The following is a 22,125-nucleotide window of genomic DNA, read 5'->3' as shown; positions in this document are numbered from 1 at the left end:
AACCCCAATTGCCCTCCAAAAGGCAAAAAAAAAAAAAGTTCAGGAATGCAAAAAATAATGAGAACGATTCAGGATATCCATAAAGGCAAATTTTTCTTAAATTGCATTTTATAAATAGTGACTGAGCCTCCTAATAGTTCAGAAAAGAAGCTAGCCACTGAGCATTTCTAATTTGTCTAAGAAATAATGAATCCTTTAAAGTGGTTGGATATACAGGCAGTTCTGCTTTAATGCTACATATACCTTCCCAAAAAAAGCACCACTTTATGCAAAATCATGTAATAAAAACCATAGAGCAAATGGGGTTAGGGATAAAAAGCTCAAAAACTTCATCAGTGACACATTAAAAAAAGATAGTAAATTATGGTAGCATAATATTGTGCGTATTAAATAAAGTTAAGAAATAACCTCGAGCTGCTGCTTGTTCTGCCATTTGGCCTGCAGATCTTTATCCCCACTTACCCCTGACTTCCTCAGGCTTCAGGTAGGCAACTCTGGGTCTCCTTCCATGGCTATAAGGGAAGTGAGGGTCTAGAAGTAAGGAAATGGCACTTTACCTTTACAAAGACCTGGAGTTTGCCTTGGGAGTGGGCTTCTAAAGGACTGCAGCCTGTGAGTTATTGTGAAGTGGTGGTTTTCCGTATTCTCAGTGTTCGTCAGAAGAAATATGCACCAAAGCAAATTTGAAATGGTCCCTAGTATATCAGTTGTATTAAAACAAGTTCACATCTTTAAATGTGTTATAGAAGAACTGACTATATTAGAATTCACACAATTTGAAGTTACAATTATGGTAAAACCTGGTAATTGATTCCAACCCAATGGAAATAGGCATTGTGATTTAAATTATATAACCATTAAAGAGGATTTATTAACAATGAGACTCTAACTCTACATAATTCTATGGTCCTCTAACAGTGTATAAAGCAAATAATTTTGAATTTTCAAAAAGTTACTCAGCATGAACTATAAATACTCAAAAAATTTTATTTATTCATTTATTTATTTTGCTTTTTGCAGGTGGGAGGGCAGGGCAATTGGGGTTAAGTGACTTGCCCAAGGTCACACAGCTGGTGAGTGTGTCAAATGTCTGAGGTCACGTTTGAACTCAGGTTCTCCTGACTTCAGGGCCAGTGTTCTATTCATTGCGCCACCTAGCTGCCCCTCATATTTTTAAGATAAATCCCAGATAGTTTACAACTCAGTGAATAAACTTGAAGGTCACAATTTTTAGATGACCAGTACCCTGAAATAGAAAAGGGATTTGTTCTAGATGTGGAATTTTGGTTAGTTGTATTAAAGGGCATAATACTCTTTTAAGTACTTTAGAATCATCAGTTCTTGTTAGAAAATTAGAGTCATGTCTATTGTTGGGGCAGGAATTTAAAAACTGAAATTTCTGATTTATCTTGGGTGTTTTCTTTCTTTGTGAAAATACTTGGACACAAGAGTTACTCCCATCCTAAACTTTTGATCAGACTGTTTTAATGCTTAGACTTCATGACTATGTTATCTGATGACAGGATATTAGTGAAATGCCAAAAACTTCAACTTGTTCTTCATAGATTGAAAATAACCTGAACCTCAGATTAACTGATTGACAGAAATAGGTGAAAATGTTGTTGACCTTTTTAAGGTAGAAGATAGAATTCTTATTGCATTAGGCATCCTATAGGTCTTCCTAATATCAGTAGACATAATCATACAGAAAAAGGGGTGGTAGGCAATATAGTGTCAGACACAGTACTGGAATTAGAATCAGAGGTCCTGGGTTCAAGTCCCAGCTTTTTATATTTAGTTACTAGTCATTTTGATCTTTCCCAGGACTAGCCTTGAGTAAACCCTTAATCTCTAAACTTGAAGGGAATTAAGGTCTTAGGCTTGGAAGAGTTTTAGAAATTATCTTATCCCAACTTCTAAACCAGTCTCTTTAAGTGACTAAACTGTAGTAATTTATTAAATTTCAAACTGGAGTAATAGTGGTTTCCCATTAAGAATACCTAGTTCCTAGGTGGCACAGTGGATAAAAGCACTGGGCCTGGATTTAGGAAACCTGAATCCAAATCTAGCCTGAGTTACTTACTAGGTTTGTGACCCTGGGCGAGTCACTTAACATCTGTTTGCCTTGGTTTCCTTAATTGTAAAATGGAGATAATAATTTTACCTATTTCTCAGGGTTGTTAATGAGGATCAAATGAGGTGTTTGTAAAATGTTTTGCACAATGCTTAGTGTCTAGTAGGTGCTCAATAAATGCTTGATTTCTTCCTTCTTTCCCTTCCCTAGAATTAGTCAACATTCCACAAACATTTATTATGTACCTACAATGGGAGGCCTACTTTACAGTCTTGTTGGGTTGTTGTGTGAATCTTCATCACTGGTTACCTAACATGTCTTTCCAAACAAATGTTTTCTAATATTTTACCTTAAACAGTGAAATAGTTTGCATGTTTTATTTACTGTCTGTCTCAATGACTGTGGTAATATTTTCAATCTTCCTTCTTTTGTTAACTTCTTATAATCAACAAACATTTGTTAAATTACTGTGTATGGAGTATTGTACTAAGCATTGGTCTCAGACAAAAATGAAACTGGTCCTTTCCTCTAGGAACTTACATGTTATCAGGGGAGAAAGCATCTACACACATAAAAATGGACAAAATAAATACAACCTAAGCAGCTGGGGTGACACAGGGAGAGTCAGGAAAGGCTTCATGTAGAAGGTGGTATTTGAAGTGAGTTTTGAAGGGGAATCTAGGTAATCTAAGAGGGTGAGGAGGGAGAGCATTGCAGGCATAGGGACAGACTGCAAAGGCAGGAAATGGATCATTATAGTAGAGGCCAGTTTGACTCACCTATAGCATTCATGAAGGAAAATAATGTTTAATAAACCTGGGAAAGTAGGGTGGAACCAGATTGTAAGACTTCAGACACAGGACTTCATATTTGCTTTTGGAATTTATTGAGCAGGAGAATGACATTGTCAGACTTGTGTTTTAAGAAAATGACTTTGACAGCTTTGTGAAGAATGAATCAGAGAAGGGACAGAGGAGGAAGGGAGACCAATTAGGAGACTAGTGGTCTAGGTGAGAGGTGATAAAGGCTGTATGAGTAGAGAAAAGAAGATAGATTTGAGTGATACTGTGTTAGACTGGCAACTGTTTAGATATTTGTAAGGCTGTCAAATAGAGTATGGGATAGAATGTGATCCAGAAATGGACCTCTTTATAAGGGAGCATTTTTTTCTTTTGATACTAATACCTAAATTAGAATTGTTTTTTTTTTCTTCTTTTTTTAAATTGTATTTTATTTTCCAATTAAACATGTAAAGACAAATTTTAACATTCATTTTTTTTTTAATTTTGAGTTTAGAATTTTCTCACTCTCTCACCTCCCCCCTTCCTAGGACAGTAGGCACTTTGATATAGGGGATACACACACACACACACACACGAAATCATATAAAACATTTCCATATTAGTCACATTGTAAAAGAAGAAACATAACAAAAAATAAATAAAATGAAAATAGTATGCTTTGAATTACATTCACACTCCGTCAGTTCTTTCTCTAGATGCGAAAAGCATTTTTTCCATCTTGAATCCTTTGGAATTGTCTTGGATCATTGCATTGCTAAGAATAACTTAAGTCCTTCATAGTTGCTTATCACACACACTGTTTCTGTTACTGTGTACAATGTTCTGGTGCTGCTTACTTCACTTTGCATCATTTGTGAAAGTCTTAACAGATTTTTCTGAAATCTGACTGCTCATATTTCTTATAACACAGTAGTATTCCATTACATTCATATGACACAACATGTTCAGCCATTCTCCAATTGATGAGTATCCTCTCAATTTCCCGTTCCTTGCCACCACAAAAAGAGCTGCTATAAGTCTTTTTGTACAAATAGCTCCTTTTTCTTTTTTTTTTCCAAATCTCTTTGGGATATAAACCTAGCAGTGGTATTGCTAGATCAAAAGAGATGCAGTTTGATTGCCCTTTGGGCAGAGTTCCAAATTGCTCTCCAGAATAGTGAAATCAAGAACTTTTTTTTCCACTTACACTGCTAAAACTAGAGTTGAAAAATAGCTTATGCTTATATTATGCCTTTATCCCTCACACATCTTTTTATTTTCCCAACATCTTTTGAGGTATGAGGGGAAAGTACATATAGAAATAGATAACGCATTAAAATGGTGCAGGAAGAATTCCTGTATTGGGGGCTACTAGGTGGCTCAGTGAATAAAGCACCAGCCCTGGAGTCAGGAGGACCTGAATTCAAATCCAGCCTCAGACACTTAACATTTACTAGCTGTGTGATGTTGGGTAAGTCACTTAACCCCAATTACCTTGCCTTCCCCATTCCAAAAAGCAAAAAAAAAAAAAAAAGAATTCCTGTATTGGAAAAGAGGGTTTGACAAGTTGACCTCTTAAGAGCTTTTCCAAGATACTTAATTTTATACAGTTAAGCACTCTGTTAGAATCTTGTGCAAATTGATTTTAATTTTGTACCTTAATTGGTAGGGTAGAGTAGATTATAGGGGCCTAAAAAGAGCCTGTTAGGCAGTGTGATATTTCATTTGGGGCATATTTTGTTCTACATATATGTCTGATTAAAAATATCTCACACAAGTATTTGAATACCTTTGCACTCAGATAAAATTAGGCTACATTTGCTGGTATTTGAGAAAACCAAAGTGATCCTTGATAAGACAAAACTTGATAGCCTCCTACCAAGGTCAATAGGGGGAACCACCCAGAGTAGGCCCTGGTGAGCTAGAGGTTGCCCTAAGTGTCATTAGATCCGGTTCTTGACTCTTGTCAGTATGAACCTAACTTTGTGTTTGTGGTCAGCCATTTTAACTTCTAGGATAAAGGGTTTCCAGCCCTCATCTTGTGACATTATAAAGTGTCTACTTAGAGTTACCACAAATGCCATTACAAAATTCACAAATTTGTTGTTTTATTCATTTGTTTATTTTTGGATATATCAGTTTAGAAAGGCAGCTGTAGTGTAGAGGGAAGAGTTCTGATTTGAAGTCAGATGACCTGAGTTCTAATCCTGGCTCTGCCACGTACTGTTAGCTCTGGAACCTTGAGCAAGTCAATTCACTTTTATGTGCTTTGGTTTCCTCATCTTACAATAAGGATAATCATACCTATACTGCCAACCTCACAGGATTGTTCTGAGTATCAAATAAGATTATGTGTAAAATGCTCTGTAAATATTAAAGTGATATGTAAATGTGAGGTGTTATTATTGTCAGTTAATAAATATTGAAATGTGCAAGGAACTGTAAGAGCAGAAATGTAAGACATGGACTCTTGCCTTAAGGACCTTATAGAATATTTGGGGAGACAATACCTTCTGCTCTATTGTTTCACCTACCATCCCAGTAGCTTCCTGGACAAAAACAAGCCTTCCTTAACCTGGGGTGTGACTGGAGAGTAAGACCTCACCTTCCCCCTTTTAAAATTTTATTTGGGACAGAGCAAGTTATATAAGATGAGCAGGTATATAAGTGTGAATGGGTTATGTTCTGTATCACATCCCATTACATTATCTTTTCTCTCAAATCAGTTCTTCAGAACTTCACTATTAACTGTTGATGGTACCAGTAAAGTAATACTTAGGTTCACAATGTCAGCGTCATTCTCGTCTCCTTGATCACGTGTATTCCACCTAGCCCAAGTAATTGCAAAATCTTGTCATTTTTTTCTCTACCACATATTGAACACAGACCCTTCTCTCCATTCTTGCAAGCCTTCTTCATACCCTCAGCACCTCTTACCTGGAACAACTGAAATAGCAGTCTTATGAGTCTCCCTGCCTCACATTTCACCCCACTACAATCCTCTCTCAACTCTACTGCCAAAATGATTTTCCAAAAGGGCCTATCTGTTCTGCCTTCTCTCCTCCCTCCCTTCTCCCCTACCCCCATCATTCAATCAACTCTAATGATCCCTGTTACCTATAGAATTGAATATAAACTCCTCAATCATTTAAAGTCCATCATAACCTGGTCCCAACCTACTTTCCCAGCCTTATTTTACAGTACTCTTGTTTCTTATACTCTGTAGTCCAGCCAAACTAGCATTCATACTGTTCCTCACATCCATACAAAAGCACAACTAAAGTATCCAAGTGAATTTGCATGTTCTCCCTATCCTCTGGATGTGCAAAGGAGACTTGTGGTGAGAGCAGATGGGTTTTCAGTACCCTAATAAATTTTTCAAATTAATACTGTTTCATCTTATCTTATTTATATTTTTTGTGCGTGTGTTAATAGGGATTTTTACAGGGATTGAACTTGGAAATTCATCGGTACAAGGAATTCCTTGATGAGGAAACTCCTTGTATCAATGCAATTTGGCATTTTCTCCTAAACTTAATGTCTTAGAGAGTAGTGAGAGGTTAAATGACTGGCCATGTGTTCTATAGCTGGTCCTTGTGAGAGGCTCCAGGGGGGCTCTGTTATTCCACGCTGTATGTTTTATCATGTACATAATGTATTCATTTAGTAGTAAGTACATGTATATAATTTATAACTAGGTTTTGGAGTGCTATATAAGTGTTATATGTTACTATTGTTCATGTTATGGTTATCATGTTCTAGGAAGATTGTAGATAATTAGAACAGTATCCAGAGAAGGTCCACTAAAATGATCAGCTTCGGGTTTGTCCTTTATAAAGATCATTTGTAACAAAGTTTTCAAGTTCACTAGCATCTGGATTTCAAGTATGCCAGCGCTTTAACTAATTTTCAGTCTCTCTACTAGCTACTTCCCACTTGCCTACAAACACACCCCTATCTCTCCCATTCTCACTGTCCATCTCTGTTAGCAGTTGTCCTGTATCTGTCCTCCCTTTCTTGGGTTAATTCCTTGAGAAGGCCACTTAAAACACCCATTTTCTTTCCCTTCATTCTCCTCTTAACTCAGAGGCAGATAGATGGACAGAGAATTAGGAAAAACCTGAGTTCAAATTTGTCCTCAAGCACTTAGCTAGCTTGGTGGCCTTAGACAAGTCACTTAAACCTAAGTCTACCTTAGTTTCCTCAGTCATAAAATGGGGATAATAATAGCACCTATCTCCTACAATTTCTGAGAGGATCAGTTGATATAACAACAACAATAAATAGCTAACATAATGCTTGCTTTCTGTCAAGTACTGTGTGAAGTACTTTACAATTATCTCATTTGGTCATCACAACAACTAGGTACTATCATTATCTCCATTTTACAGATGAGGAAACTGACGCAGACAGCAGTTAAGTGACTTGCCCAGTGGCACAGAGCTAGTAAGTGTCCAAGGCTGGATTTTTAAAGGCCTCTCACCCTCTAAAAAAGAAGATTATGAAGAGATTGTTTGAGTAAACACCTAGAAAATAAAACAAAGGTCACATTAATCTATGTGACTTTGTCAAAAACAAAGCATGCTAAATGAACCTTAGTAACTTTTTGAGTTACTCAGACTGATAGAGTAGAGGAATACTATGGATATCGTTTACTTAGATTCTGGCCAACTAGTTTATCAAGATTTTCGTGCTATTCTTATCGAAAAGATGGAGAAATAAGAGCTGAGATGACAGTATAGTTAGGTACATCTGAAACAGGTTGTGTGGCTGGATCCAGAGAGTAATCATTGAGTCACCGTGAGTCAGTGTTAGCTTGAGAGGAGGACTCCAGTGGAGTGCTTCACATCCATCTCTTCTTGGGCCTGTGCTGTTTAACATTTTTCTCAGTGATTTGGGTAAATACATAGATGACATGCTTAGCAGATTTTCCAATGACACAGTTAGAAGGGATAGCTAAGATATTAGATGGCAGTTAAGATTCAGAAAAATCTTGACAGGTCAGAACATTAAGCCCATTCAAATAAACTGAAATATAATAAATATGGTCGTCCAATCACAAGTACGTAATGGGGGAGGGGAAGCACAACCAGACAATAATTCATCTGTAAGATATAAGGATTATCTAGGCCTGAAGGTTTTAGTGACTTGTAAGCTCAGAGTGAACAGTGTGATAACAGCCAAGAAAGCGAATATAATCTTGGGTTTCAATAAGAAATGTACAGATAACATCCAGGAGTAAGGAAATCATAGCCCTTATGTACTCTGCCCTAGTCAGGCTCCATTTAGATTGTTGAGGGAGCAAAGTGTCTTGGTGGTTAGAGTGCTGGGCCTGGAGTCGGGAACTCAGACAGTTACTAACTGTGTGATCCTGGGCAAGTCATCCCTATTTTCCTCAGTTTCCTCATCTGTAAAATGAGGATAATAATAGCATTAATAATACCTCTCAGAATTATAAGAAACAATGAGATAATTCTAAAGCACTTAGCACAGTACTTGGCACATAGTGCTATATAAATGTTATCTGTCATTATTATTTTCAATAACACTTTCTAGGAAGATTGTAGATGATTTGGACAGTATCCAAAGAAAGTCCACTAGGATGATCAGCCTCAAGTTTGTGCTTTATGCACAGTTAAAAAGAACTAGGAATAGTTAGCCTGAAAAAGAAAAAAAAAATGTACAGGGGTATAATAGCTTTCTTTTCACATACTTGAAGAACTGTTACCTGAGGAAGAGTAATTGGGCTTGTTCAAGATTTATTCTTTTTGTGCCCAGAGGGCAGAACTATGATCAGTATGTAGAAGTTACAAAAAGGCAAATTGAGACATGATGGCTTCTCTCACTTGAGACCTCTAAACAAAGGTTGTACAAGTACTTCGAACTTATATTACAGAGAGGAGCCTTTTTTAGGTTTGTGTTGAACTTGATGGCCTCTGAGGTACCATCTAACTCTGGAATTCTGTGATAAATGCAGATAAAATAACGAATAAAATAAGGCAGTATATGATAAATATTTCAGATGAGAAGCCACATGGCAGAGTTGATAAAGAGAGCCAGGCTTATAACTGGGAGGACTTGGGTTCAGATTCTGCTCAGGTACTAAGTAACAGCATGAGGAGGCAAATCATTTAAAAACTTGATCCTCTAGGCAGTGGAGCCAAACTCAGATAGAACTGTGTACCACAAATTATCATTATCTATGTTGTGCTATATTTTAAGATTTCCCAGTTACATTTTAATTTAATCTGGTCCCCAGCATTCACCTTGGGTCTGGCACTTCTGCTCTAGGTGAGTCTCTAAAGTACCAAGCTACAATGGTTGTGGACGTGTCCTCATCTGAGACTTCTCTATATCCATTAAATCATGAGTCCAGAACCTCTCTCTGTGTGATAAATGCTCCTTCATGAGACAGTCACTGGTAAAAAACTTGACAGGCTTGACTTGAAGTTTAATAATGAGTTGGTGACAGTTGTGGAAGAGGGCAAGCCATCTCTGGGTTGGGGGAGTGGCATGTTTGAAGTAAAGTTTAAGAAACTTAAGGGATGAATGGTCAAGAAGAGGGTTCATTGGGGAATAGTGGTAAAGTTACAAAAGTATATTGGTGTCTGACTGTGAAGAGTTTTTTAACATTAGGATGAGGTGTTTGAACTTTATCTTGGCAGCTCTTGGGAACAATGACGAAAAGAGTGGTGGCAGTGTGCAGCATAGATTGGAGGGAATATAGGCCGGATTCAAAGAATCCATTACAGTAGCTTGTAGTGTCTTGGGCTAGAATTATTCAATTCAAGCATTTATTAGGCACCTACTATGTGTCAAACACTGTGTTAGTCCCAGAGGTTACAAAGACAGGTGACAAAGCAGTCACTGCCTTCAGGTAGCTTATATTCTACTGGTGGAAACAAAAAAGGATATCATAATAAAATACAAAATAGAAAGTGATGGGGAGGGGGCAGGGAAAGAGCAGAAAGGAGAAATCAGGAAAATCTTTGTGTAAGGAGTAATTAGAGCTAAATCTGGAAGGGACCTAGGGGTTCCCATAAGTGGAAGGAGGTTAGGGAGAGCTTGCATTACATTAGGGACAGCTTATGCAACAGCAGTGGGGAGAAGATGGCATGTCAAGGAAGGTGAATACCAAGGAAGCCACTTTGGCTGAAACACCGAGCAAATTGATGGGGAGAGGGAAAAAACTGAGATCAATCTGGAAAAATAGGATAGAACCAGATTGTGAAGGGCTTTAAGTGTCAAACTGAAGAGTTTGTTTTATCTTTGAAGTAACTGGGTGCTACTGGAGCTTTTAAGCAGTGGTGGGGGGGGGGATGACTTGGTCGGATTTGTGCTTTAGGAAGATTGTTTTGGCAGCTGTTTACATAATGAATTGGAGAGGAGACCGGGCAGGGAAACCAGTTAAGGAGGCTATTGGAATAATATCAGGTGAGAGGTGATAATAATAATTACTATCATTCATAAAACATATATTTTATCTCTTGTCAGCTTTTAAAACATTTTACAGTTGAGAAAATTGAATGAGAAAGATTAAGTGCTCTGCTTTAGGTCACACAGCCACAAGATTCAGACTCAGATCTTCTGATTCCAGACCCAGCCATCTGCTGTGCTGTCTGTTTCTATGAACTGGGGTGGTGGCCAGCTTGATTGGTCTGAATTAGGATGGTAGAGGTCGACCCTAAAATAGGAGTGGCATGGTGAGATTAAAAGCACCAAGGTGGAGGGTAGAACCTTAGAAAAGGTTGGGAGGAAGACCCTTTCTTTGATAGTAGGGAAGAAAAATGAGAGTGTAAATATAGATGAAGAGATCTTAAGATTCAATAGCATGTCAATGAACATGCTTCTACTAAATTGCTTCAATATCTAAACTAGTAGATGAAGCCATATTGGGTGGAAGTCATGCTAGAATTGAGGGCTTGAAAGTGGAGATTTAGAACAGCAGCTAAGAGGACTAAGGAATGAATAAGAGATGTTAATTGAAGGGAGATTGCATGAATTTTTGGTGGATCAGTTATTTATCAGGGGAATTTGAATGAAGAAAGTAGATGGGGCTGCTCAAGATTTAGGGGGTGGAGAGAGAGTCTCAGTTATTTTAGTTATCATTGAAGTTGCTAATCATGAAGCCTAACCTGGGGAGGGAAATCAAATCATCCTTTAATTCCAGGAGATAAATGGAGAGAGGATCAAGTGGTGGAAAGAGGATCAGGAGGTGGAAAGGAAGGTACATAAAAGGCATACAAGAAAATTAAATAATAAGGATGTGTCAAGTTTCCAAAAAGACTAGGAATCACTCTTGGGATACAAAACACTTGTATGACTCTTGAGATCAACTTAAAAAAAAAATTCAAGAATTGTAAGTCACTATACAAGCATAAAGTTTCATCCTACTTATGGTATATTGAGGGTCCCACCTTTGCAGAGAAGTGAGAAGAGTTGGGAAGTGCTACTCAAAACTTCTTGGAACATATAGTTTTTCAACATTCATTTTCTTTTGTTTTTTGTTATTTTCTATATACATTGTTGTAGTCATTATATGTATTGTTTTCTTCACTTTGATGTAGTCTTTCCATGCTTCTCTGTAGTAATCTTACAGCACAGTAATATTTATATAATGATATGTTTAACCATTCCAGGATTGGTGGGCACCTGCTTTGTTTCCACCTCTTCACTCTGATAAAAGGTGTTACTATACATATTTAATGTTTTTTTAATCAGTGACCTCCTTGGGGTATATGTCTGGTAGGTAGTACAATCTCTGACTCAAGGCTTTGAATGTTGTTAGTTACTTTATTTGCAAAATTCCACATTGCTTTCCCCAAATGATCGTACTAATTCACAGCTCCACCATTAGCTATTCCTTTCTTTTGTCATCTTTGCCAATTTACTGCTTGTCAGGTGAAACCTCAGGATTGTTTTGATTTGCATTTTTCTTAATAGTGATTTGTGGCATTCTTCAATACAGCTGTTAATAGTTTGCTATTCTTCTTTTGAAAGCTGTTGGTTCATGTCCTTTAGTCACTCACCTAACGAAGAATGATTTTTGGTCTTTTGTACATCTGTTAGCTGCATATAACTTAGATACCAAGCTCTTAGCTGAGAAATTTGATGCAAATATTTTTCCCATTCATCTGCTTCCCTTCTTATCCTAGAAGCATTGGTGGTGTTTTTGAAGAAACTTCAATTTAATGTACTCAAAATTATCTTTTATCTTTTGTAATTGACTCCCATGTTTGATTCAGGGGATATCTCCTACCCATAGTTATAAAAAGACTTACTCTTAAAGAGAATGTTTTACATATAGTATACTTTATTTCTGTGTAGAGATTGTGCTTTCCTTAGCATAGATGGTATATCTTGTTTTTACAGAATGAAAAATAAATTAAAAGCCTACCTGTGTATGAGTGAGTGTACGTGCTAGAATTTAGTTAAGGTAAACCTTAAAGCAAGATGAAATGCTATCAACCAGCAGGCACCATTAGCAGGAAATGGGACTGATTTTTATTCAACATTCTTGCTTTTTTGCAGTAAAATGACTGTAGTTACAGTTAAATTGTGCTCAATAGGTGCACCTATGCATGTGATGAGAAAGGGGACATTGCTTGGCCTCCGGAGTTTGACCTCCTCCCCATCATTAAGGCTATGGATAGATGTCATGTGCCTGGAATTATCAGTTTGCAGTGCTTCAGCATATGCTGGTACCTTTTTCTCATCTAACAACTAGTCCCCATTTTTAGGAGCTAAATGGGAATGACTCAGAAAGAATGAAACTTTAAATTGTATGTTTCAGCCTTGGTCTGTATCCATCTACATGAAGGAAGAAGGTATTTGACATTCTTGAGAATCAACTCAGATAGTTAAATCTAATTTTGAACTTGAACATAGACTTTATTCTTTTTTTTTTTCATTGTGAAAACAGGAGCCTTCCCATGTTTTTGTGAAATGGTGTCTGCAATTTTATTTTTAATATTTATAGACATTTCTGTTTGTCAGCTAAGCAGTCATTCAAAATTAAGGTGTCCATAAAACTTAGGACGTGTACTTGGCTATCAGAAGGAAGTTCTGTTTTGGTGATGAGTATAAAATTTAGAATAATTTGTGAGTAAGAAGCCCACTTGATGCTAATATCAAGCAAATAAACTAAGGCATAATTGGCCATCATATTTTGGCTGTAATAAACCTTTTGTAACACATCACTCTTAATACATTTCCCATGCTTATGGTCAACATTGGTTAGTGTAGGAGCTTATCTCTTGGCTTAACATATAACTAAGCTATCTGGCATCTGGTTTTGATTTGTCATGCTCCCGTGTTATTTTAGTCTTTACTTCTTACTCTGCTGAACATGTATGTTTTTCTCTTCAATTAAGTTTGTTCTTTTGGAGAGTGTGTCAAGAAAATTATAAAATCATAAACATCTTTTCCCTATTTGACAGATGAGAAGAAAAGTAAAGCCTAGAGAGGAGAAATGGTAGAACTGGTCATTTTAAATAGCACCTACCTCCCAGGGTTGTTGTAAGGATAAAATGATACGATGTTTGTAAAGCACTTTGCAAACTTTAACGTACTATATAAATTATTGTTGTTTTTTATTTTTATTACCATTATTGGAAATAACTGGGCCTATAACAAGTCTTTTGAGATTTAGTGAAACATTTTTACCTTTTTTTTTTCCTTTAATAAATTCTTACTGTGTTCTTTAAAGACAAATCCTAGAAATAGATCTGGAAATAAGTTAATAAGAACTTCCAGCCATGACTAGATCTGCCATACAAATTATTCATATTTGTGGTCTGATTCACCTATCACTCTTGTCTCTTATAGGCATAACCCTCTCCAGAAGTTGAGATGTAATTCAAAACCTTATACTAGTCTTTCTAGCTTTATTGTACAGTATTCTCTCCCTTCCTAGTGAACCACCATCACCACACTCCAGCCAAATTGACCTCCTTATTTCCTATGTCCGTGTCTTTGCACTAGTTGTTCCCTGTGTCTGGAATGTACTGTCTGCTCAGCAGAGCCTCATAAAATCCTTTTCTAGCTCAGGCAACCCTTCTTTCTACTAAGTGATAGTATCCTCCTTTCCTAACACATTGTATTCAGATACTTTGTATTTACCTTTGCTCTATATGTACGCACATATGTGTATATTATACTCACATTTGTTATCTCCTTCATTAAAATGTTAAGAACCTTGACTGCAGGGATTGTTTCCCTGTATTATATTATATGTAGAGTATTATATTATATATAATAGTATTATATTATATATAATACAATTAGATTGTATTATATCCCTTGGGCCTAGCAGGGTGCCTGACACATAGTAGGGCTTGTTAACATTGATTCTTTTTTAAATTTTCAGTCATCTGGTTAGGATTGGCTCAGCATCAAGAATACCACTTAGGCAGTGATGAATATTCTGATTAAAACATCATATATTCAGACCAAATATAAAAGGCAAAATAAAGAGAAATTAAAACAGCAATTCTCTTATCCCTAATATAGGCATAGAGTATATATTAACATCATATCTTTAAATTGTTAGTTAACTATTGACCCAGAATAAAATACTTTTGACTCTATAGCTTCATTTGTTGTTTATTTGTTTATGCATTTTGCTTTTCTTGGATATTGCCATAATCCTGTTTTCTTAATTTCAAATCAGAGATCTGAGGGTTAAGTTCGTATTGTAGAAATAACACTTTATAGTCTTGGATTTGTGGTGTCAATGCCCTTCCTCATTTGTCTTGAATTTTATATTTACATAATTGCATATATATTGCCTATATCAAATTGTTTACCCCTCTTAGGGAGAGGGGAGATGACAGAGGGAGAAAATTGAGAATTCAGAATTTTGAAAAATTGTATATTTAAAATTGTCTCTACATATAATTGGGAAAATGAAGTTATTTTTTAAGGTGATATATTTGTTCTTCACTTGGTTATCTTTAGTCTGTCTACAATCATTTCCTCAAAATCCTAATTCTTATTGTAAAGTTTAGATTGTTGCTTTGTAATACACTTGGGTTTTTTAGTTCTGTAAGTTCATGTGTTGGATATTTTTGTGTCTGCTTTTTCCCAGAGGGAAAAACTGAATGATTTTCATTTTGGTTGTAGCTGAAAAAAAAGAAATTGCCAACTGACCACAACCATAAGGTGGCTGAAATGCTTTCAGGAAATACTTGATTAAAGGGTTGCTGAAGTGACAGGAAGTTGAGAATTTTTTTTGGTTTTGTTTTCCTTTTAAAAATTATTTCATTTTAAGTGAATTTGAATGATAATTTTTTAGTCTATAGCATTTAATGGGTATCCTCTGTGTACTAAACATGGCCTAAGGGTCTCTTAAAAATAAGGCACGGACCCAGCTCATATGGGTTATGGCTTATCATCTAATGGAAGAATTAAAGCAAACAAATGAAAAGAATATATACATATGTCCCTTGTGACTGCAACTCTCACTGAACGATCTTTAATAATGTGTTGAATGAGGCTAGATCTTTATATTTTGACTTAAAAAAACTTATCCTCCCCATCCTTACGCTGGGTTTAAATTAAGAGCATGGAGAAGATGGTGAGTTCGAGGGATTTGGGCAAGAAGGATTTTCTCCCATGACTCTCAGCATGGACATACACAGATCAATTTCTTATCCTGTGTTCAGCTGGACACTAGGTTATAAACTGTGTTGATCGAGACATCCCCTCCTGTTTCATATCATATAACTCATTCATTTCAGCCACTGAGCCTAAATTACTGTTTGCTTTTCTTTCTTTCCCTGTATTTTTTTTTTTTAATGATAAGAACTTGTATGGGGATGAAGTTAGTTTATCCGTGCTAATGCTTTGATTTTTCTTTTCTCTTTCTCTTTGCCACAGTAGGTAACCAGTTAGGGGCCCTGGTACATCAAAGGTAAGCAGTGGGTTATGTTTTATTATTTATTGATTAATTCTAATTGTTTATTGATCCACCATCTGTACTGGAGTGTTAGAAAGTCAGAGGTTGAGAATGTGGAAAAACTGTGGTCCAGATTTCTTTAAGGCTGAAGTTTTGGGCTTTTTGTGGCTTTTGTGTTTTTCTTTAATAATCCTTTCTAAGACAACTTCCTAAAGGATAAATTTAATGTTTTTGAGTGTTAAAAACTTATATATCATTATGCAAAATTATAGGACTATCAGAATATTGGACGTTTTCTTTCTCCTGATTTTACATTGAATAAAAAAGAAATAAATTTTTCCAGTGCTTTAGGAATCCTTGCCCTTTTCACCTAAGAAAAGTTCTCCTGGAGTAAGTGATACAAGATGATGCTCATGGTAGACAGGAGAGTTCAGTGGATTTTACATGGAAGTGGTAGGCTAGAAACCCATATTCTATTGGTAGGGACACATCGAGTGACCTTAAGTAAATAGTCACTTAACTCTTCTCTGCTGCAGTCTCATTAATAAGAAATGCCCTCTGCATGCCTCCCTAAAGAAGAGGAGCTTAATGAAATTGTTGTAAGGTGCTTTTAATAACTGAAAAAGAAATTCTGTCAAACAGAAATGTGTACAGTTAGTTTGTAAGAATGATAGTAATACTAAAATAGAGATTTAAAATGCATATGCAAGATTCTATTATAAAATACCTTACTCTATACCAAGTATTCCCTTATTATATTATATCAGGTTATATGACTAGAATTCAGTGATGTTATCATAATGTGAAAAGTAAAAAATGTATATGTTATTTTTGTCTTGTAACACCATTTTAATTATGTTCTACAGTACTATAAAGAAATATTAGAAGGACTTGGGGGTGGGGGCAGCTAGGTTACACAGTAGATAAAGTGCTGGGCCTGAAGTCTGGAAGACTCATTTTCCTAAGTTCAAATCTCAGACACTTACTAGCTGTGACTCTGAACAAGTCACTTAACCTCTATTTGCCTCAGTTCCTCATCTGTAAAATGAGTTGGAAAAGGAAATGGTAAACTATCCCAGTATCTTTGCCAAGAAAATCTCAAATGGAGTCACAAAGAGTCAGACGTGACTGAAACACTGAAGAACAATAACGACAGAGAAGGGCCTTTCAAATTATTAACTGCCACTGCTGAGCAAACTAATTCAAGAAAGCTTCATTCTGGCCATGTTTAAAAATATTTAATAAAAGAAAACATTAACAATTAACAAGTGAGATTTTTGTCTGACATGAAAAAAACCAACTTCTCTATAGCACTTTGATCAGCCAAAACTATACTGGTAAGAAAATGTTTACAACCATTTCTGATCTATTTGTTCTGCACATTGACCCCATATTTTTGTTGTCACCTTGTACTTTTATTCTCCAAAGAAGCCCAGAGCCAAAATTATACAAGGAGGTTGCTAGATAAGGCATGTGAATTTTCATATTGATTTAACTTTGGACTTTTTTCTAGGTAAAACCCCAGTAATACAGCAAATTGACTTGTACCACATAAACACTTGGTTTTGTTGTAGCCTCCTGACTTTACTGGAAATACATGTTTGTAGTTAGTATTATCTTCCCTATTGGGACAAAGCCTAATGTGAAAGAAAATACTATCTTTTAATGTGTTCATGAAACCCAGTCTTAGCATCAGTATTTCAAAAATAATTGGGAAGCCCAGAATTGCTTATTTTCAGATAGTATATGTAAATACCAGAAATTACTTTTGCATCTACAAACCTAAGGATGTACATTACAGCAGAAGAGTCTGTGCTTTTATCACAGCTACATAATGGGAAGAGCTTTTAACTATTGCATTTCTTCTAAGCATAGACTTTCCATAAAAACATGTACTTTTTTTCTTTCCGTGGTGGTTAAAAGTCCGACAGTGTGTGAGGTGTTTAAAAATGCCAGGTTTTTGTGGAAAGAGGAGGAGGTTTCCCTAATTATCTGCATTTATCTTCCTCCTAAGGCAAATGTTTAGATTTAATTGCTTTCCAGGGCGTTGCACAGATTGGATATTGTCCATAATGTGGTATATGGAAAGTTAGCAAGTACTCCTGTTGGTTCATTTGAATGAGTCAGTGCAGTACTTGTCTTCCAAAGGACAGGAGGAAAAATCCGAACCTAGATTGTGTGCTTTTTAACAGTAGTACTTGGAAAATGAATGAAGTAATTATTCTTTTCTACTCAACACTGATTACACCTCAGTTGGAAAACTATAGTCCATTTAGGGCCTTATACTTTAAAAGACTGAGGTAATTTGGAAGGAGGCCAAAGAGCAATGAAAAGTTTGAAAACCAAGGCATATGTAGAAAAGTAGAATAGTGTTTGTTGGATCTGAAGAAAAGAATGCCAGAGGAGAAGTGCAAAGGTCACCCAGTGAATAAAAGAATGTTATTAAGTAATCAGGGACTAGTTACTCTTATTAGTCAAAGTAGGCAAAACAAAACATTTAAGAGTTAAGACTGCAACCGGAAATTTCAAATTAAACATGAAAAAAAAAACTAGCATTTGAGAGGTTTGGTAATTGAATAAGTTGCTAAAGAAATGGCATCTAATGATAAGAACAGCAATTTACTCTGGGTGCTTTTTGTTTTTTAATTACAATTCAAATAGTAGGGGACAAGATGCTTCATCTGAGTGATTTCATATAATTTTAGGTCCATGTCTAAATTGATGTGATTATGTTTAAAACCCTAGGCTTATGATATTGTCAGTTTAGGAGGTGATTGAGAATGAAAGATAGTAGCATAATTATTCATTTTATTGACTTTGAAATCTTACTCATTTTTAGGGCAGTAATAACAGAAGAATTCAAAGTGCCTGATAAAATGGTTGGGTTCAGTAAGTATCTGGATTGCTCAATTTTTTGAGCATTTAATCATTATTTTTACTTATTCATTAAGAAATAAATGTTTGGCGGCAGCTAGGTGGCACAGTGAGTAGAGCACTAGCCCTGGAGTCAAGAGGAACTGAGTTCAAATGCGGCATCAGACACTTAACACAAAAACTAGCCATGTGACCTTGGGCAAGTCACTTAACCCTAATTGCCCTCCAAAAAGCAAAGGAAAAGAAACAACGAAATAAATGTTTATTAAGAGGCATGTTACCTCTTCTGAAACTAGCGGTAACTTAAACACTAGTTACTTCATGCTGCAAGACAGTGCACTTTTACCTGACTGTAGGACCAGAACCAGACACCCTTAGAAATTTTTGTGACTAAAGTGACTTAAATGAGTATCCCAAAATAGTATAATTTAAAAACATAACTACCTTTCTCTTAAATTAATAGATTTATAGAATGTTAGAATGGCAAAGGGACCTTAGTAATCAAGTCCACTCCCACCTCTATTTTACTATGAATCCCAGTGGAAACTAAAAAGTAGATGTTGATTACTGGGGAAAGTCAGGAATGGGTGGCAAGTCCTGACCCTGTTCAACCTTCTTTCAGTTATTGGCCGGGGTGGTGAGCAGATCTCACGGATTCAAGCAGAATCTGGTTGCAAGATTCAGATCGCACCAGGTAAGAGCTTCTTTTTCTTATGGCCCTTTGTGTACATGTTTTAAAGTTATGTCCATTTATCATCTTAACTTGTTGCATAGAAATTATAGGGTCTTGATCAAACCCTTGCCCTGAAACTCAGAAGTGTACTTGAAAAGAGAAAACAAAGGCAATATTTATTGTTCTGGTTTTGCAAGTAGAATGGAAGACACGAATCTAGTGGAAGCAAATTCATTTGGCTTTACTTCTAGACTGATAACACAAAATAAACCCAGGGCATTTTCATGTGCAACCTTTGGCTCTTCAGGACCTCCAGGATCTCTACTAGAGTATATTGCCTGACTCTACAGGGCATAAGGCAATTGTCTGGTCCTTTGGTTTAGTGGTGATTGCAAGGGTCCTGATTTACAGAACTGTGAAGATCACTGGTCTAGACCACCAATTTTCCTTATTCTTATGGCTAGTGTTCAGGTTTCATCCATACTGACCCATGTCATACAGATTTCAGGAATGTCTCCTAACAGTGTTTTGCTGTGGATAGGTTCTTGGTAGCATGCCACACGTTTCTTATTTGTACCTTTCTGTTGAGGTTTATCACATCCTGCCTTGTATTACAGTTATTTGTATGCTTGCTTATCCCCCTACTATACCTTAAGCTCCTTAAGAGCCATAGGCCTTTGTGCTACTTATCTTTTCATTTTAATCATTGCCTAGTATTGGGGTAGAGAAGACAGATCCTAAAAGATGTTTTTTTTCTTTATAATTTAATTTGGGTTTAGATCTGATTAATATAGTGAGTGAAGGGCAGTAGGGATAGATATTTGTGAATAAAACAATATTATAATATTTTAAGATGATTTGTTAGCTAAAATCTTAGCTATAAACCATCTTCTTGTATAGAATACTCTTGATCATTATACTGGAGGAAGATTTCAATTTAATTGTACTGCATATGCATTCAAAGTATATGTAAGCATACTATGACTTAAGGAGACAAAATAAAGTATACCTAATATGTTGATTGTCAAAAAACTAAATATTTATTATACAGTGTCCCAGAGATAGTCCCTTGTATCGATTTTTTGTCAGATATTTATGCAATTAATATTGGTGACAACTCCTATGCATCTCATTGGGCTTTTCATCAAGGGTCTCAAAGTTCTTTGTAAACAAATAACTTTTATTCCCATTACACATGGGAAAATTGAGGAATAAAATAATCATAGGATCACAAAACTAAATCTGAAAGGACCCTCAGAGGCCTTTGAAGCCCAGGGAAGTTAAGTAACTTTGCCAAAGTTAGATAGGTAGTAAGCATCAAAAGCAGGATTTATAACCCAGTCCTCTTCAAAGACAGTGGTCTTTCCATTTAACCATGCTGATCAAGTGACATCACCACATATCACAGTACAAGAGAAGGGGAGCTAAGAATAATAAGTAGTGCTGACTCATAAATCTTTATTGGGTCCTCTAGATTTTATTTGTTAAAAGACTAATCTGCCAAATTAATATCCCAGCTACATATGAAAATTGAGAATCTTTTTACCAATAGACTGGGATTTTTGAGCTGCCTTAGATAACCAAGCACAGAAACTGAATCTATACACAGTAGTAAAGATGCTTAGTTGCCAGGCGCCCACCAATACACCTTATCTTCTTGATTCTTCTTGTAGAGAGTTCTGGGATTCCAGAGAGGCCCTGTGTACTTACCGGAACCCCAGAAAGTATTGAGTAAGTTAATTTTGTTTACTTTTTCCTTTTACTTTTCTTCCCCCTTCCCTAAAGAGGGGAGAAATGGAAGGGCAGAACTGTTACTAAACACTGTTAATTGATGCTGTGTTACTAAACCACAACCAGCAAGTGCTGATGTATATAAATTTTGGGGTTGCCATACTATGGGCATTTCTCTGCTACCACATACTTAGAGTGTCATGAAGCCTGTGCTGAATTTCTCATAGCTATCATGATACCTCCTTTATGAACTAGGTTTTCAGGGTATGCACAACACAGTTTCAACAGTTTTCCATGCTAAAGAACTCACTCTATTGGGATGCTGAAATTGAGTCTTACCTTACTGGTATTAGTATGATACTTCTTCCTGAAAGGATTATTTTGAAATTATCTAGGTGACATTGCATAGCATCATGGTATCCATTCTATATCCTAAGGTCGATCCTGTTGCCTCGTTTTGATCCAAATGAATTTGGATCTCTGTGATTTCCTGTTTCATTCAGAGGACCATCTGGGTAGTCTAGAATTGGGGAGGGGCGATAGGAGTAAGGACCTGAAGTAGCTTTAAGAAAAGAACTGTTTTCCCTTCCTTTACAAGTAATTGAACTTCACAGACACTTCATGGAACTGAAGATCGTTGTGGAAAAAGAGTTATGCTAATTTGGGGGAATCTCTCTCTCTCTCCCTCTCTTTTCTCTTTTTCCTCTCCTCTTTCTCTTTCTCTGACTCTTATCTGTTTCCTGTCTCAATCTTCTGTCTCCCTGTTTCTCTTCCTTCTGTCTCCTCCTATATATATATATATCTTTCGCTCCTCTTCCCTTCCTCTCCCCCATTCCTTCTCTCTTTATTTCTTCTCTTTCTTTCTCTTCTGTTTTTCATCTCAATAGTCTATCTCTCTGTCTCCTTCTCTTCCCTTTCCTCCTATGTCTGTGTGTGTGCATCTGTGTCTGTGTGTGCGTGTCTGTGTCTCATACTCAGTCTATAGTTTTATTTGGTTTGTGGACAAGGGTGGATTCCAGATTATACCTCTCAGTAGGTAGTGTTGTTTGATTATTTCCATTGCTCACAGATTTATAGAAAAGTTTAAATTTAT

At 36.3% G+C, this 22,125-nt stretch overlaps 1 protein-coding gene across 7 annotated transcripts in view; it reads left to right on the top strand.

The window, feature by feature from the left end:
* The window catches only part of FUBP3 (far upstream element binding protein 3), a 68,809-nt gene that overhangs the window by 19,090 nt on the left and 27,594 nt on the right, over positions 1-22,125 (top strand). For 6 of the 7 annotated variants that reach the window (XM_069069349.1, XM_069069354.1, XM_069069353.1 and 3 more), the window contains 4 exons: positions 15,736-15,769; positions 18,594-18,643; positions 19,251-19,322; positions 20,975-21,032. In XM_069069349.1, the coding sequence (XP_068925450.1) occupies positions 15,736-15,769; positions 18,594-18,643; positions 19,251-19,322; positions 20,975-21,032 (214 nt within the window). The remainder of the gene's footprint in view (positions 1-15,735; positions 15,770-18,593; positions 18,644-19,250; positions 19,323-20,974; positions 21,033-22,125) is intronic. The other variant, XM_069069350.1, reaches the window with a different exon arrangement.

The sequence above is a fragment of the Petaurus breviceps genome, unplaced genomic scaffold, assembly GCF_028583685.1.
Source record: "Petaurus breviceps papuanus isolate PSGF00001 unplaced genomic scaffold, PetGlider_PUasm1.0 90779, whole genome shotgun sequence".
Classification (NCBI taxonomy): domain Eukaryota; kingdom Metazoa; phylum Chordata; class Mammalia; order Diprotodontia; family Petauridae; genus Petaurus; species Petaurus breviceps.
Note: the sequence above shows the minus strand (reverse complement) of the source record. Positions and strands in the feature narration are given on the sequence as shown.